Source organism: Schistocerca nitens, chromosome 4 (genome assembly GCF_023898315.1).
Source record: "Schistocerca nitens isolate TAMUIC-IGC-003100 chromosome 4, iqSchNite1.1, whole genome shotgun sequence".
Lineage (NCBI taxonomy): Eukaryota > Metazoa > Arthropoda > Insecta > Orthoptera > Acrididae > Schistocerca > Schistocerca nitens.
The window spans coordinates 868675789-868694869 of record NC_064617.1 but is presented as its reverse complement, the minus strand read 5'-3'; the positions used below and the strand labels follow the sequence as shown (position 1 = coordinate 868694869).

General features: G+C 39.0%; 1 protein-coding gene across 3 annotated transcripts in view; it reads left to right on the top strand.

Moving 5' to 3' along the window:
* Positions 1–19081, top strand: part of LOC126253341 (DNA topoisomerase 2-alpha-like) — a 183945-nt gene that overhangs the window by 111078 nt on the left and 53786 nt on the right. For all 3 annotated transcript variants that reach the window (XM_049954608.1, XM_049954609.1, XM_049954607.1), the window contains 3 exons: positions 1921–2056; positions 2137–2436; positions 14619–14837. In XM_049954608.1, coding sequence (XP_049810565.1) covers positions 1921–2056; positions 2137–2436; positions 14619–14837 — 655 coding nt within the window. The remainder of the gene's footprint in view (positions 1–1920; positions 2057–2136; positions 2437–14618; positions 14838–19081) is intronic.

Here is a 19081-nt window from a genome sequence, read left to right as displayed (position 1 = left end):
GTTGCTAACCAAGTTGTGCGGAAGGCGACATGCTCCAATTATCACTGCACAGAGGTCCTCCTCCACATTTAAAGGACAATAAAATATTTGCCATTTGTTGGATAGGATTCGAAAAATGTGCTATGTAGTGGTGCATTCTCTGTAAACTGTAATTATAAGCTTTTCTTTTTTCTGTCAAATTTTTCCACTGCATGGGTGGTGCACGTTGTCTTCAAGAGCAAATGTTTCATCTCTGACGAAGCGGAATGGAAGAGGCTCGCCTGAGAAAGGCCAAGGCTTTGGTAAATTTAACACCACGAGAGAAAAGCCTAAAAAACTGGTTCTCCTGCAGAATAAAACAAAAAAGTGTATATTTTGATACACGTAATGTCCTATCGCCTGTTATTGCAACTAAACCAGCAGAGTTGGGAGACGCTGTTGCTCATGCTTACAACACAAATGACTGCTGTGCAGGATGGAGTTGCTTCCAATGCCCATAAGAGACAACGGGTGATGGAGGAGAGAGATTGTTTGTTACTTGCAGCAAACATCAAAGAAAAAGAATTATCAGAGCCTGAAGCCAATGACACTGACAAACACAGCAAATATGAATGCCAAATGGTAAATAGTGTCAGTTTAGAGAAGATACAGCAGGTTTTACAATTAAGTAGAAAACTGTAATTTTCAGCTCATGTCACACATGTATGTTCAAATTCATCCATAAATCTAAATACATGAAGTACTTGAAATTGTGATGCCACACATTCACCTATATTATCTGCTTATCAGTAGTCACTGGCTTACTCAATATATAGTGTAAATATCAGAGAGTTGGTTCATTGTATTTTAATATTAAACAACACAACAAATTACTGTTAAACCTAACTTAAGAATCTGTATGTAAAATAAAGTATTTTACTCACGTAGTTGAGGAATTTTACAGTTTTCTCTCAGTTCATTGTGTGTTTTTTAAGGAGAGAAAAAGAGAGAGAGAAAAATGCTGTTTTTCTCTCAATTAGTTAACGTAGGATGTATCTGGTTCTTTCATTGAAGTCAGTGACGTCTCTATTTTCTTTTCAGTAACAAAGTGAAAAGCAACACTTCCTGTCAGAATCCATATTGTAACTGGCTTGCCCAAGTACGCAGTCAGTCTGTCACAGAGCTTTTGATGCATGATTCAGTCACATGCTTGACAGTTCAAACACGTGATAGTCACGCATTGCAATAAGTGAACTGTGCAGCTGAATTGCCGCAATGAAGCAGCCGTAGACATGTAGTGTGAATCTGATGCTAGTATGTAAGCACCGACATGTAGGCAAGGGCTTCGTGTGGCATTTGTGTCTTTCTGATACGTGTGCCTAATGCAAGAACGTGAACTATGGCGACGTTATTACCAAGTGTGCCCAAACAGAACAGCATGTTCTTGTTCTTTTCTTGGCTGCCAAAGGACAAACACTTGTCGGCATCCATTGGAGGATGAAGAATGTGTATGGGACAGCATGTGTGTCGAAAACTACCTTTGTGAAATGTTGTGCCAAGTTCCATGCTGAGTGCTGCTGTTTTATGATAACGCATGTCCCCATATTGCAAATTTTGCAATGCAGAAGTTATTCAAACTCACATGTGAAATACTTGAGCACCCGCTGTGTACTTCTTATCTCTTCCCATGTGATTGTCTTGAAAATCCTGTTGGACAGAAATGTGCAGCAGGCAATTACAAACTTCTTCGTGCAGCAGGATGCAGTGTTTTACCAAATGGGTATCTTCAGCCTGGTGCATCAGTGGGGTGATTGCTTCAATTCTTAAAGTGATTGTGCCTGATTCACATAGTGATTCTGGACTGTACATCCTTTGAATGGAGACTTTTTGATCACTCCTTATATATTTGCACATGTCACAAACATTATCATCTTATGGGCAACATAAATATTTGGGTTCCAGGCACTTTCAAGAATATAATACTGATACAACAGTGCGATTTGTGGTGAAAATGACTCCCGAAAAACTACAGAAAGCGGAACAGGAAGGATTGCACAAGTTTTTCAAATTAGAAACTACATTGACAACCACTTCCATGGTGAGTGCTGTACAGTGTCAACAATTGTTAGATATTCTGTGCTGCATTGTTTCAAACTGACCCTATGTTTTTATTTTCAGTGCGCGTTTGATGATATGCAGTGTCTCAGAAAATATGATTCAGTTCTTCAAATTCTAAAAGAGTTTTTCAATTTAAGACTTAATTTTTATGGAAAACGCAAAGCTTATTTGGAAGGTATGCTTCAAGCAGAATCCTTGAAGTTGAGTAATCAAGCTCGATTTATTTTGGAAAAATGTGATGGGGTCCTGGTTGTGGAAAACAAGAAAAAGAAAGTGATTATTGAAGAACTGAAGACGAGGGGATATGATGCTGATCCTGTAAGGCAGTGGAAACTCAAGCAAGACAAAGACGCATTACTGGTAAATACATCTTTCACCTGTATATTTGCTTTAGGCAGCATGGCTAATTTTAGTGCTTTATTTTGGGATAGGTCTAACAAAACTGAAAGCTGTTGAGTGATACTTGGCTCTGTTCTGAATTTAATTGCAGAAGAAAAATATACTACTCAGCCAGATATTTACTTATTTTTTTTATTTTTGATTGGAAATGGTTAAGGGGCTCCGGAAAGGCTCAAAATCATGAAAAGTTCAATTTTTACTTTTTTGCGTTTTCTGAATATAATTTATTCAATTCCGAAGACTACAAATATTTTTAAATTTTTTTTGAAATGTGTTCTACATGGGCGTGACCCACTGTGGCGCTGTTAAACTGCTGTCAAATGGTGTTATTATTAACGTCCGTGTTCATCAGGTACATTTTAGTGATGTGAGATAAAGTATGTGTTGTGGCTAACCTGTGATGGTTCAATATATATCGCTGGTGTGATTGTCGATTGTTTCATGTTTATTTACTCTGTCGTTATCTCGAAAATATTCGTAATTAATTCTGTTTCTTGAGTCTCTGTTTTGTTGAAGTATAATAATGAGTAAAAGTAAAGTTATTAGAAATCCTCTGAAGGCTTTTAAGAAAAGGAGAAATGTTGGAAAGCCAAAGGTATGTGTTATTACTGTAAACAATAAAGACGATGAAAATCCCCAACGTAGCTTGTGTCCCAAAGAAGAAGACAGTTGGTGTAAATATAACAAAGGATTGCTAACTGGTGAAGTGTACACTCATAAGCATAGTCTGCCTCATGCAATAATGGAGGTGATAAAACCTATTTTCAGAGACTTAGCAGCACCTGAACTGTTGAAAAAGTGTATTCACAGAAAAACTCAAAACCCAATGAAAGTGTAAATAGTGTTATATGGTCGAGAATCCCCAAGACTGTATTTGTTGGAATAGAAACACTTCACTTTGGTTTTTATGATGCTGTTGCGACATTCAATGATGGCAACATTGTAAGGTGCAAGGTATTTAGAAATATGGGAATGAAGATAGGTTCTAACATGGTACGAGCGATGCTTGCTTTAGACAAGGAACGCCTTCGGGCTGCAGACAGGGCTGTAAAGAGTCTAGAAATACAAGCAAGAGTAAACAGGAGGAGGAACAAGGGGAAGCTGGAGGAGGAGTTTGCAGAGCATGAAGATAATCCATCCTATGGACCTAGAATGCACTAAAAAGTTAATCCAATCTTTGTCGCTCGATTCCCAAAACTTTTATTTTCTCATACTAATTACATGTTTTCTAAGGATCTTCCAAACATATTTGTTTCAAACTTTCAGTAAATGTTACACAGTACCTTCTGCATAATTTAACACAGCCTTTTTCCAAAAAACTGTATATTTTTGAATATATAAATAAAAAATTGCAAAAAAGTTGTGAATTTTCATTACAATTGAAAAAAATCATCTTTAATAACTGAACTAAAATTTTGTAAAATCCCTGTGTTAAGTTGTAGCCCATATTCCAATAAATAATCTGTAAAAAGTTCAACTTCCTACCTCAAATACTTTGTGAGGAAAGATGTAATTTATAAGCGTTATTTTAACATTGCAAGTATAGGGCGTTCCGGAGCCCCTTAAGGCAACCACTCGTGCAAAGTGGGAACTTTGGGTTTGAATCCCTGTCCAGCACAAATTTTAATTGTCGTCATTCCATTATACAGCTGATGGTTGTCTCTATTCACAGCTGCAAATACATATCAAGACATTTGCAGTCGCAGCAGTGTGCATATGTGAAGGAACATTGCATCCTAGTTCTTAACCAAACAAGCACTGCAATATTGCTAGAAATATTGTATTTGAGTACCGCAATTGTGCTCATTGTACATTCGATTTTGAAAATTATTCAGAATTTCTTTAATAAAAGTTTGTTTATTGAGAATCACTTGTCACAGCTGAAGAAAACAAAACTAACCATACAGTAGATTCACTTGCAAACACAAACTTAAAATATCACTACTTGCAGGACCTATAAAACTAGGACAATCTATAGCCTCATTTAATGTTGTGGTCTGTTGAAAACCTTGCTAAAATTTTGATTGTGATGTCCGTCACACATGTCCTAACTTTTAATTGCCTTGTGTGCACCCCTCTCCTAGAGAGAGAGAGAGAGAGAGATGACACGGCATGTTCAATAGCTTTCTCTGTTCAGAACTTCCCAACCAAACCATCAGTTTCTGTCTCATTACCCCGTACTGCCATTTTGACATCAAATGCAAACAAAATGTGGTTTCAGTACACTATTCTCATTATTATTTTTTGTTATTTATTAAACTATCTAGAATGAGATATCACTCTGCAGCTGAGTGTACACTCGTATAAAACATTTTGGTAGATAAAATCTGTGTGCAGAAGGTAGGAGATGTACTGGCAGGAGTAAAGCTGTGAGGACGGGTCGTGAGTTTTGTTTGGGTAGCCCAGCACTTGCCTGGGGAAGGCAAAGGTCTCAAGTTTGTGTCTCAGTCCTGTACATAGTTGTAAACTGCTGGAAGTTTCATATTAAACTATCGCTAACTAACTATACTTCTTAGTCGTCGTATATGTTTTCCACCAATTTTCGTTTTCTGACTGGACTAAAATTGCTCTCAGAACTGCAGTTTGAACCTGAGTCATACCATTTGGTGGATAGTAGTGCGGATTGAAAGTTCAATATAGTGTGAGATTTAGGTAGATGGATTAAATGGCAAAGCAGTATCTGTGAGAGCATCTCCTGTTAATACAGATTATTCTGATTTGTCATGGTGGTTTATTTGATTTGTAGATGATACTTAATATCAGCCTATGCATTGATTTATGCAAGACAGTAACATATTTTTAAAAAATCTTGTATTATTGAATGTTCATATGAAATTGTGAATCTTGTACTAATCTGAACCTTTTAATACTTTGCTTCCACATAAGGACAGGGAGGTAAGTTCACATTACAGTTACCTGTAATAACTTTCCTGGCACACTGATCCAAATCTTGTAACTTAAATTTATCAGTCAGCTTTGTACAAATTGGGTAGAAGTATTTTATAAGATGTGCAAGTGTTTGGCTTTTTTATTATCTGATCTTTGCTTGTAGGAATGCAAAAATTAATGGTAAATGTGAGGATATTGTAATGTAGATATGAATACCAGAAGCTGACACAAGGAAACAGCCATTTTAAAGTTAAATTTTTGTTTAGAAAGTATAGTGCTAATCAAATTTAACAAAAGATCGATATTTAACTGTAAGGTAGAAGATAGACTGCTCGGAGAAAATAACTGAAGAGTGTGATGGACCAGAGAAGCATCTGAAGAAGGGTGAGATGTGCCCGAGAAACAGACAATCTGTGAAAATAGTGAAATGATACAGTAGGTGAATGGTTGAATCGTTGGCAGGTACAAAAAAAAAGAAACTGTGACACATGCACACATGTATGCCATGTGCAGTTGAACACAAAATGCCTGTCAACCTGGTGCTTGGGGGGGGGGGGGGGGAGGATGCCTGCATTTGGTGTTGTTCTGTAGGATAGGAGTTATGGGGGAGAGGTTTTGGAGGGATACCTGACAACTTTGAGAGAGGCAGCAGATTTATGGTACGGGAATGTGACACAAGGGCACCGGAGCTGGTAAGTTCATGCGGCATGTGACGACGGCGGTGTGGAGATGTGGATTGGAAGAGGATGACAGAACAGAGGAAGAGGAAGCTGTTGGTTAGAGGATGTGGATGCAGTGCATTTGTGGAGGATCTTGAGACAGAACAATTTGAGGAGCAAAGGATGTGTTGGAAGGCTAACTTCCTTTTGCATCATTCAGAAAAGTTGGTGCTGGATAATGGCACAGGTTGTGAAGCAGCCACCGAGTATTTTAAACTGAGCAGTATGTTCTGCCACTGGATGGTCAACTCTGTTCTTGACTGTTCGTTCTCATGGACATCTGGTTGGCAGTCATGTCTACATAAAATGCTGTGCAGAAATTACAGCAGAGGTGGTACATGACACGGCTACTTTCACCGGTGGCCATGTCTCTGATAGAATGAGGTAAGCCTGTGACAAGACTAGCATACGATGTGCTGGGTGGGTGAATAGGGCAGGTCTTGCATGTGGTCATTTCCATATGGTGAAGGGTTGCATGCGGCAAACTGATGGACCAGCCAGGGTGTTGTGCAGATTGTGTGGGCAGTGATATATCATCTCGGGAGAGTTGGAAAGGAACTTGGATAAGATGTTCCTCATATCCGGGCATCATGATAGCTACCCAGAGCCCTACAGAAGGACAAGGTTCAGTTGCTCCAGTCCGGATCGATACTGAGTGATCAGGGGGACACTCTTTTGCTAGTGATTCTTGTGGATGGTGGGAGGATTAAAGGGTTGTGAGGATATGGCACGGGATATCTGTTTGCGGACAGTTGAGGGGTTGCGTTGATCTGCGAAGACCTTGACGAGTCCTTCAGCATACTGAGCAGGGGAATTCTCTTCACTGCAGGTACACCGCCTGAGGGTGCACAGACTAAATGCGAGCCATTTTTTCGTGCTGAAGGGGTGATAGCTGTGAAATTGTAGGTACTCTTTGTGGTTTGTGTGCTTCTTGTGGACAGAGATATGGATGGAACCATCAGAGAACAGGTGGCAAATGTCCAAAATGATGCTGTGTTGTGTTGAAGATGACAAGGTGAAGCGGATGGGAGAGAAAGTGTTGAGGTTGTGCAGGAATCAGGGTAGGGTGTCTTGGCCCTGGCTCCAGTTTGTGGTCCAGATCATGAAGGCATCATCAGTAAATGAGTTTGGAATTGGAAGGATCTGTCACAACAGTTCATTTGCCAAACTACAATCCTAGCATTGTGTGTTCAGCAGGCACAGTTTAGCTGCACATGTGTGTGTGTGTGGGTGGGTGTGCACGCGTGCCCACACATGAAAGTTTGTACTCTACCTAGTTAAAGGATTTGTGCAAAAGATAGCAAGTTTTCTTCCTTTTTAGTGCTTGTCGATGACAACGAACACGTCTACTGTTCGGTGAATGGTCTCATTTCTTCTGAAGTATTTACATTCTTCCATATCTTCTCTTAGAATGTAAATGATAACAGGATTCTTACAAGGTGAAAGGTAAAGCTGTCATTAATTTGAAGAAAGGTTCACGATTGCATCATTCTACTGGAGGTAACATGCCTTCTTCTGATCTTTGAAATAACTGCCCAGGAAACTATTATCTTACAAATGACTGGGGATTGAACCTTACAACTGTGGTCTGTAGTCTGGCAATTAAGCACTTAGACACCACCCAACAATTCAAATAACAGACTCAAAATGAAGCAGAAATTCGCTAGACTGGAATAGAATAAGGAATGGAAAGAACAGCTATCAACTATAGCTATTAGTGAATGGAAGCAAGCCAGTTGGTGTAGTGCCTATTAGTTGATACAGTAGGAATTTGAGAGATTTATTGAATATGTGAGAGAGGCTTCTGAATAGAGAATATTACTGTAGGATGTAGTTACAAGAGTAGCAGGAGACTGGTATATGTTATGCAATATAAGTTACATTGAGCATGTTGACTTCCGTAATTTTGATTTACAGCTGAACTATAGTTATTGAATAGTACTTAGTTCAATTAAATTTTGGGCCGTGACTGTGTAAATTTCTTGGGCTTCTTTTTCTCTGCATTCTGTAGTAATGCGGGAAATAAGGTGCTTCACCTTAAAATTTTTGGAAATAAATATGAAGAGGTCCCTAATGGACATTCTCTGTTTATTCTTGGATAAGAGTACAGAACATTCTTCTGTGCAAGACTTTCTTCATACAGGAACATTAAAATTTAGTATCTTTTACTGATCATGCCTTTTTGAGTTTGTTATGGTTTTAGTGTTACAAAAACCCAAATTTGAAGTTACTACCAGTATTTGTGTTAATGGTGATCCTAAAATTCAATTTGAGAAGCAATGTACGTATTTAATACTCGAATTTTACAGAGGCTCAACAGTTTTGACATGTATTGTGTTTAATCTGTCGTTTAAGCTTTTCACTGAGGTATGTGTTATCAAAATGGGACAACTTTTTGTAAATATGTAAACTTTGAAACTCTTGAGTTTCAGCATTATTTAGCTATTTGTATTCTTTATTAATTTTTTTTTTTTTTTTTTAGATAGTGTTTTCCATGTTTGTGGAATGGTTAACTTGCTATTCTTTTATGTAGTCATTCGCTTTCATCGCCAAGCTAGTAAGAACTCCGAATATAACCTGTATGTTCTCCAGCTAGTCCAGAGGTGTTTATTATTTGTAGATTGAAAAGTAACACCACTTTGCTGGGGTCTCACTCGGCTACTGTAACAGTGTTTGTATCTTGCTGTATATAAAACATGGAATAAGCAAGTAATGTTGGAAAGTAAGTGTTGCAGCACAATGTTAAAAGCATTGCTGTGGTATGAAGTTGTGAACCAAATTAACCAGAAATCAATCAGCTTCATTGTTTAAATCAATATGGTCGATTCCATCTCTCAAATCATGTGTGTTTATTTCATTTATTCCTGAAATAGTTCTCAAAGCTGACTGATAATGCACTTTTATAACTACAATTTACCACAGCTCCTTTGCTCCTTTTGTGATAACATAGTGACCCACAAGCAGAAAGCAGATAATGAGAGTATATTTGTGACAGGTAAAGTTTATAAATTTTCCTGCAAGCATTGCTGTTAGTGACTAGTGTAGTGTTGCGAGAATATAGTGTCGCTTGAGTGTAGCGTAGTTTTGTGTTATATGAATGTAATATGTAGTATGGTGATGGCCAGAAGCACTGTAGCAGCGAGATGCAGATATAGAATACTCACATTGTACGTAGTGACTGCTCAGGTTAGTAATACGGAATGGACAAAAATCTGGAATCACAAAAAAAAAAAAAAAAAAAAAAAAAAACACGCATTACCATGCTTAATGCAGTGTTGAAAAACCGTTAGTCTCCAGTCTCAAAATGGATAAATGCAGGTTGTAACAGGACATTTTCCTCCAGCATTACTTTTTCTCAATGGCAGCTGTTGATACCAGTACTACTTTTCACAATTTGGACAGGTTAATATTATTTCAGTTGCTTTTCTGAAAACTTTCATACAATTTTATATGCAACATGTTATATTTCAAGCTAAAATTTATGAAAATGAATTACTTTATAAAATATTTTAGTTTTGATGTTTTAATCGATAAGTACTAGTTCTGAATGTGCAGTTAAAATTATTTTTATTGGAAACATTTGAAATTACGAATTATTTATGCATTTAAAATTTCTATTATTAATTACACAGTCCTGTACTGTTTACTATGTTTATTTCTGGATTCATTTATGAAATAATAATCGAAATTAATAATGTAACGAAAACTACTAGGAGTTCATTTGTTAAGAAAAATTGTAAACCTTTTTCAGTATTGTTATTTCTACAGAATTTGAGAGTAGTAAGATAGCCTTTGATGTGATCGGACGTATTTTTGTGTAATATGTGCGAACCAGGTAATTTCGGCTTTGCTAATGTGAAGAATTAAAATACTGTACGATATACTGCAATGTGACAAAATCCGTGTAGAAAATATTCATGTAAAAAATTCTGCAACAACAATCTTCAAATTTATTTAGTTCAAACCAACGGTGAAGATCTGATGTTAGATTTTCAGCTTCAAGAATCAGACCTGTAGACAAGAAGAACTGGAACCACCTCAACATGACAACCCAAGTAAACATGAAAGTTTATTGTAATCTTCGCTCCTCTCAAATCTTCATAAAAGACTTTGCTTATTAATTACTTGGACTGGCATTGTTTAATGTGGACAGTACAGGGAAGAAGGGGGGGGGGGATTACAAGGTCCTGTATGATTCTCGTGGGAGTCTTATATCACTATTCTGCAAAATAGTGGCAATTGCAGGTAACACAGTTGGCCGAGGAGATGTGACAATTCATCGAAAAACTAATCTAATCCTCCTGCTCACAAAACCAGTCCTGCAGAATGCGAGCTGTGTGAATAGGGCTCTGTGGTATGGGAACAAAGTGTCACCATTGGGGATCAAACATTGTATGTGGGATGGATCTAACCAGCTAAAATTATACCATAAAATCCTTGGCAGTTATGCGACCTTTCAGAGTGCCCATGGATTACCATGATATGGCTGTCAATATCATCACTAAATGACCATCTGTTTTCACACTTAGGGCCTAAACTCGGCCATGAGAAACAGTGCGCAACAAGACTCATCCAACCAGATTACTTTCTTCAATTGCTCCATAACTCAAGTTTTATGGCTTTGGCACCAGGTTTTCTTTATATGGGCATTTGCATCACTGATGAATGGTTTTGGAATTCTTTCTCGCCCTACAATTTTCAGCTTATGAAGCTCAGTTTGTGTTGCTTTGGTGCTGGCAGGGTCCATGATTGTGACATTCAGTTTTGCAGTGACTTTTGTAGCTGTCCTCTTTACACTTCATCACAATAACTCAACATAAGCCTGCTTTAATGGATGATGTTTTTCATTTTTTCCCTGCATGCATTATAAATCCTTGATACCGTGTCTTGTCAAACACCAAACACTTTACATACATAGATTACAGAAGCATTCACCATACAAACACCAACAATTTGCCCATGTGTGAATTCTCTTAGCTCTGACATAATGCACTCACAACTATACAGAACACTGTTCTGACCATGACTGACACTTGCAGCTTATTAAGGACATTGCATAGGTCTGTTCATGATCAAATACAGCAGTGAAACCTGCAGACTTGGCTAGCATCTGCATTTATATTCAAGAATGCATTTATTGCAATGTTTCCATATTTTTGTCCAACTCCTGTATATTTCCTGTTGCATGGCTGAGTGTAGGTAAAGATGACTAATGACTGTAACTGGCGTGTATAGATACATGGAGAATTGGCCACTACCCAGAAACACAGGTTTGAGGTCTTATCCATTGCTGAAAGTACAACTGAGCCAAGATATGACACCTCGTCTGGTGGGACTGGGTCCAGTCTATCAGAAAGTATGGAATTCAGAAGGTTAACAGGGTATGTGTTATTCTATAACGGAGAAACTCCTCCATGGGCCTGATAAGTTGAATTTGTTGGTCATTATGAGTTCTAAAGTTAGATGGCTTATTGAGTCCCTCTGAGAAATAGTTGGGAAGTAGGACCACAGTGTCCACTAAGGGTGTCATCAGATTTACTGTGGGAGGTTCTGTTGGCAGCTGTTGTGCGCAATGGATCCAGCCACCTACAAATCACAGCTCGTATCTGCAAGAATGAACTTGTTTTCCAACTTCAAAGGTCATCCTCAGTTCTACACGCGTCTGGCAGAATTGTTGAAGAAAGCTAACCTCCCTTTTGAGGGTGTGCAAGTTGAACCCGCATTTTGTAGATTCACATTTAGAAACAGATTAGGAGACAAGAGTGTGGCTTAACCCAGAGGCTCAAGACGATTCAGTGATAATCTTTGATGCAGATTTCTCGGCCTCTACTGTTGAATGGAGAATTGTATGACATGCCTTTATAGGTGGACTTCACCCAGGAAGCAGTTTCTAAGTTAGATCATATGTGGGGTTTGACAAATTGCAGTTTGATTTCAGAGAGAGGAGAATAAGTGTCATTAATTAAGCAGGGTAGCATTCATCATGGCAGATTCTTGAAAGTAAATATAAATGAAGTATTACCATTTTATCCATTATCAACAACTGCAGTTCTATTTGTTGAAATAACTAGCAAGCAAGTGCATAAAAGAAATTGTATTTACTTTGCTGGTTTCAGGCATATAGTGCCATTCTTCAGAAGGTCCGTTTGCAGTTCCCAGCACCACAATACACCTCGCACCCCTCATTCATCGACAGGCTCCTTCATGGTATGTTATTCATGAGTGAGCTTACTTTTGAGTAGCATACTAACAGGAGCCTCTCAGCAAAAGCAGTGTTACAGGCGCATCGTGGTACTGGAAACTGCAACTAGATCTTTTGAAGAAGGGCTTTAGATGCCTGAAACTGGCGAAGGAAACAAAAATTCTTCTGTACAATTTGTCGCTGATAATTTCAACAAATGTAGTAGTGCCCAAGTAAAGTCCACAGTAGTAATGGCCATATAGTAATACAGTTAAAAAACTGATATTGTAAGTGAATAACAACGAAGGTTTAAATTCCAGTTGGAATTCATATCGGAAAAATAGGCTGGATGCCGATGGTGGACACTTGGTTGTAGCTGTAATTAACTTCATAATAATTGATGATTTTAATACAGATTGCGCAACACCTTTATAGACCTCCAGCCTTAGGAGCTGCAGTGGTGGAACATTTCAGGGAATACGTAAGGAAGGTCATGCGTAAATTTCCTGATCATGTTATCTGTAGACTGGAAGATTCAAGTAAGGAACATGCCTGAACTTTTGATGTTGAGCAAGAAGATGGTGACTGTAAGGCCTTACCACTGCTATCAGTAAGAATGTAAAGAGTCAGGAAAACATTTCTGTTTAGGAAATGCAACGAATGAATAACTGATGCTGACTTTAAGGTAACCTAACATGTGATATTCATGTCTGAGACTGCAAGTGTGGAGCATAAATGGACTAAATTCGAGTGTTGTACAATACATCTTACACAGATATGTGATGACCAAACTTGTGAGGGATGAGAAAGGCCTGCCATGGTTCAACTAGCTTTGTTGTGGGATTGAAAAGAAATAGAATTCAATACGTCGTCGTTCATGGAGAGAAATCCTAAGAGCTAAAAGTAGCACAAAATGTGCCCCAAGGAAGTGTCATAACACCATTACTGTTTGCAATGTACATGCTGTTCGGCCACGATAAGTTGACATTGCATGCAGTAGCTGTTGGGAATGGCCGGAAGTGTGCCTTGCCCCCAACATTTTAGTTACTGAGGGGAGAAGATTGATGATGTCTAGGCAGCTCAGACAACATTCCAGCAATGCCGGCACCAATATCTGTTTTGTTCTTATACGAAAGCAGACATGACATTGCGAAAATATTGGTAGCTCTCGAAGACAAAGGCCAATTTTCTCCACTACTTGCATTACGAGTAAGTAGGCTCAACTTTACATGAACAAAACGCTAATGAGCTAGTGAGTGACATTGGAAGGTCTATGAGGATTTTTGCTGATGATGCTGCTGTATATAAAAGTCTAAATGCTAGAAAATTTCTGAGGATTAATGCTTAGTGTAGGGGTAGGGGTTGCCAGTTTATCCTCAACTTAAAAAGTGTACTGTATTACACCAAAACGTGTTACTGTTGCTCAAAACAAACACATCCGTTAAATATTTGAGAGTATGCATTTGGAATAATTTCAAGTTGACCAGCCACATTAAACTAACCAATGGAAAGATCCTGTGGAAGTCTAGTCCACCCACAAAGGAGGTAGCGTACAATGCCCTCATTTGATGGATACTTGAGTATTGCTCCCCAGTCTGAGACCCTTACGAGGAGAAATGGAAACAAGGAAAATCCAAAGAGGAGAGAATGTTTTGTCATGGGTTTGTTTTAAGTGCGAAAACACCATGGAGATTGCTCATCCAACTGCAGTGGCAGACCATACAAGGAAGGCATTGTACAAATTTCAAGTGAGTTTTCCCCAGTATACAGCCTGAAAAAAGATCGTGAAGGTGAAATAGAAAGATTTGAGCCCAAATGGAGTTGTTCCTTCTCTACATCATTTGTGGCTAGAACGAGAAAGGTGGATAGTGACAGTAGTACTCAAAGTACCCTCCATCATACTTGTTAAGTGGTTTGCGGAGGATGGATGTAGATGTAGAGATGTGTATTTCAGTGTGTAGTATTTCAGATTTTCTTATCTAAATTCATTGGATTATTTGGGCAAGGAATAACTTAAAGGCAAAATGTGTTCCATCTGGTTGCTTTCTGAAATATACACTGGCACAATGCACTTCCTGCATCAAGGGAAGTATCCTGTCACCAGTGTGGAGTATGTATAACAGTCTGCAGTTCAAATTTTGTTCATTAGTGTAAAGTCTATATATTCAACAGTATACCCCCTATTAGAGGTTTTGGTTGTTGTTGCACATTTACTGCCTATAAGACAAATTATGTTTATGCGACAAGTCTTTATGTAATTTCTCAGTGAGAGAATTTAGGATCCTATACTAGTGTTGGCCTTATTTCGTTGTACTCACACTGAAAGGCACAATGTGTTGCGTTTTATGTTGCAGGAGGAGAATAGCAATGAAGATGATTCCTCAGATGGGACGGAAGAGGATATTGATAAAATGTATGATTATCTCTTAGGTATGACAATGTGGACTCTTACGAAGGAGAGAAAAGATGAACTCTTGGCAAAACGTGATGAAAAGCTTCAGGAATACAAAGTGCTACAAAGCAAATCTCCATCTGACCTGTGGAAGGAGGATCTGCATGTCCTCTTGGAAGAGGTAAAAATCAGATACACAAAATGTTTCAATTTAATATACTTCATTTTTATTTTTACCATCTATTTCAGTTCAACATACATCAAAGTGGTGTTACATAATCGTCTGTGGCAGCCAACCCAGCAAAGTAGATTGTATTATGAGTACTATTTACAAAACCAAACAACAAGGGCCATGTTATTCGTTCCATTAGTGTTTTTAAAAAATCTGTATGGAAGTATATAGTTAACATGGGATACAGTTCTTTGTAACAGTCTCTTACATTTTTGTAACATCTCTCTATTAACTTAGGTGCACAATGATTGCACTTTGTACAACTTGCTTCTTCTATCTAAAATGAGGAGCTTAGATGGAGCTACTTAATGACATTTTATTTAGTTGCCAGCACATGTAAGATTTGCTGTCAAGTGACTGTGGCAAACTGTGTGAACTACTACATAAAAAACAAAGGTAGATCATAATTTCATAATACAGTCTCAGTCGTATTCATTAATTGCCACATGGTACATTAATGATCAATTTCATGATATGCACTATAACTGGTTCATACAAAATTGTGCTCAAGCTACATCCAGTTTCTAATTACACTTCTTATCTCTAATGTACCCTGGCATCAGCAGTCAGATATATACATCACAGCTAAACTGCTCCAGTTAAAAGCATCACCCACTCCTCCTTCCATGATGAACAAGAAAATCCCCATATGTATTACCTAATGTATCTAATACCTAATTTTTAATAATCATCATAAAATTTCTCACATTTTATATGTCCCTTTTTAATCTCACTGATGAATGGAGCATTGAAATGATAAATTACTTCTTTATCTTGAACATTAAAGCAGGATTTGTTTTATCAATTGTTATGTATCTTACAAGAGAGGTCCCCAGGGTCAGGATTAACTTCTTGAAACCATCCACACGGTGATGTAGGTGGGCCCTCATTTGCTTGTAATCAACGGAAAAAAATTTCATCATTTTTTGTGCTGTTCTAGAATATTAAATTTGGTAACAGTACATATAAGGATGTTGTAGTGTGTGGGTATCATATAAGCCTGGACACACAGAATGTTGTGGGTTCAGATCTTATGAGGTGCTTCAAAATTTTATATTTTTAATAGTTGTCAAAATGATGTATTATTACTTTTATTTGATTAATTGGTGTGTGTGTGTGTGTGTGTGTGTGTGTGTGTGTGTGTGTGTGTGTGTGTGTAAAAACAAAGATGATGTGACTTACCATACGAAAGCGCTGGCAGGTCGATAGACACACAAACAAACACAATCATACACACAAAATTCTAGCTTTCGCAACCGACGGTTGCTTCATCAGGAAAGAGGGAAGAAGAGGGAAAGACGAAAGGATGTGGGTTTTAAGGGAGAGGGTAAGGAGTCATTCTAATCCCGGGAGCGGAAAGACTCACCATAGGGGGAAAAACGGACAGGTATACACTCGCGCGCGTGCACACACACCCATATCCAACCACATATACACAAACACAAGCAGACATTTCTAAAGGCAAAGAGATTCGTCAGAGATGTCAGTCGAGGCAGAAGTACAGAGGCAAAGATGTTGTTGAAAGACAGGTGAGGTATGAGCGGCGGCAAATTGAAATTAGCGGAGGTTGAGGCCTGGTGGGTAACAAGAAGAGAGGATATACTGAAGGGCAAGTTCCCATCTCCGGAGTTCTGACAGGTTGGTGTTAGTGGGAAGTATCCAGATAACCCGGACGGTGTAACACTGTGCCAAGATGTGCTGGCCGTGCACCAAGGCATGTTTAGCCACAGGGTGATCCTCATTACCAACAAACACTGTCTGCCTGTGTCCATTCATGCGAATGGACAGTTTGTTGCTGGTCATTCCCACATAGAAAGCTTCACAGTGTAGGCAGGTCAGTTGGTAAATCACGTGGGTGCTTTCACACATGGCTCTGCCTTTGATCGTGTACACCTGCCGGGTTACAGGACTGGAGTAGGTGGTGGTGGGAGGGTGCATGGAACAGGTTTTACACCGGGGGCAGTTACAAGGGTATGAGCCAGAGGGTAGGGAAGGTGGTTTGGGGATTTCATAGGGATGAACTAAGAGGTTACGAAGGTTAGGTGGACGGCAGAAAGACACTCTTGGTGGAGTGGGGAGGATTTCGTGAAGGATGGATCTCATTTCAGGGCAGGATTTGAGGAAGTCGTATCCCTGCTGGAGAGCCACATTCAGAGTCTGATTCAATCCCAGAGAGTATCCTGTCACAAGTGGGGCACTTTTGTGGTTCTTCTGTGGGAGGTTCTGGGTTTAAGGGGATGAGGAAGTGGCTCTGGTTATTTGCTTCTGTACCAGGTCGGGAGGGTAGTTGCGGGATGCGAAGGCTGTTTTCAGGTTGTTGGTGTAATGGTTCAGGGATTCCGGACTGCAGCAGATTCGTTTGTCACGAAGACCTAGGCTGTAGGGAAGGGACCGTTTGATGTGGAATGGGTGGCAGCTGTCATAATGGAGGTACTGTTGCTTGTTGGTGGGTTTGATGTGGACAGACGTGTGAAGCTGGCCATTGGACAGATGGAGGTCAACGTCAAGGAAAGTGGCGTGGGATTTGGAGTAGGACCATGTGAATGTGATGGAACCAAAGGAGTTGAGGTTGGAGAGGAAATTCTGGAGTTCTTCTTCACTGTGAGTCCAGATCATGAAGATGTCATCAATAAATCTGTACCAAACTTTGGGTTGGCAGACCTGGGTAACCAAGGCGGCTTCCTCTAAGCAACCCATGAATAGGTTGGCGTACCAGGGGGCCATCCTGGTACCCATGGCTGTTCCCTTTAATTGTTGGTATGTCTGGCCTTCAAAAGTGAAGAAGTTGTGGGTCAGGATGAAGCTGGCTAAGGTAATGAGGTAAGAGGTTTTAGGTAGGGTGGCTGGTGATCGGCGTGAAAGGAAGTGCTCCATCGCAGCGAGGCCCTGGACGTGCGGAATATTTGTGTATAAGGAAGTGGCATCAATGGTTACAAGGATGGTCTCCGGGGGTAACTGATTGGGTAAGGATTCCAGCAGACATATTTAAATGCTTGTGCCTGTATATGTGTGGATGGATATGTGTGTGTGTGCACGAGTGTATATCCGTCCTTTTTTTCCCCCCTAAGGTAAGTCTTTCCACTTCCGGGATTGGAATGACTCCTTACCCTCTCCCTTAAAACCCACATCCTTTCGTCCTTCCCTCTTTCCTGATGAGGCAACAGTTTGTTGCGCAATCTTGAATTTTGTGTGTATGTTTGTGTTTGTTTGTGTGTCTATCGACGTGCCAGCGCTTTCTTTTGGTAAGTCACATCATCTTTGTTTTTGTGTGTATATATATATATATCTTTCTTCCTGTCATTCAGTTTCCACTTGGAATCTTGTGCGTGTAATTTTAATTACTTTTATTTATCTGTTGTAATATATCTAAATGTTTTAAGATTGATGATCTGTTGGTTACAGAATAAAAGATGAAATAATCTATTTATATTGGCTGTGCAGTGGTGTTAAAAGTGTATTTTTAATTATGTAAAAGATATACATTTTTATTGTAATATTCACATAACATTTAAAACAAGGATTCCTGTTAAACTGTAAACAAAATAACAACGATAAAGATGTAAAGAAAACAAGGAATTATAAATAAATGCACAAAATAAGGAATGCAATAATGTGAATGAAAATTTAAGACCATCAAACAGAAAAAAGTAAATCAAAATTAATACAAAAAACATATGTAAAATATTCTGTTTCCTTGCTGCGTCAATTCGGGGAGAAATCTCGAGCTTTCGGCAATAGCCTCCATTGTCATCATCAGGAGCAATTGACTGTCTTTATTGCTGCTGTGGTGGCCTTTTAAGGCCCGTGGGCAGCTTCTGATTAGTCGACGATTGCGTACTGCTGTCGCAGATGGTGTCAGTATGGGTGCTGCACATTGTGACAGCAGTACATAATCGCCGACCCATAATAAACCGTCCACGGGCTATAAAAGGCCAGCAGAACAGCAGTGAAGACAGGCAGTTGCTGATGACGATGAAGGCTATTCCCGAAAGTTCGAATTTTGTCCCGAATTGACGCATTAAGAAAACCGAGGGGGGCCCAAAAATAACAGGAATTTCTTCCTAGAAAGCATATACTTTATTGCTTTCAAATACAACCTTAATCTCCTCCAAAGTACTCTTCATTAGCATTAATACACTTGTCCAAACGTTCATTCCAGTGTTCGAAGCACCTTTTAAATTTGTCCTCTGATA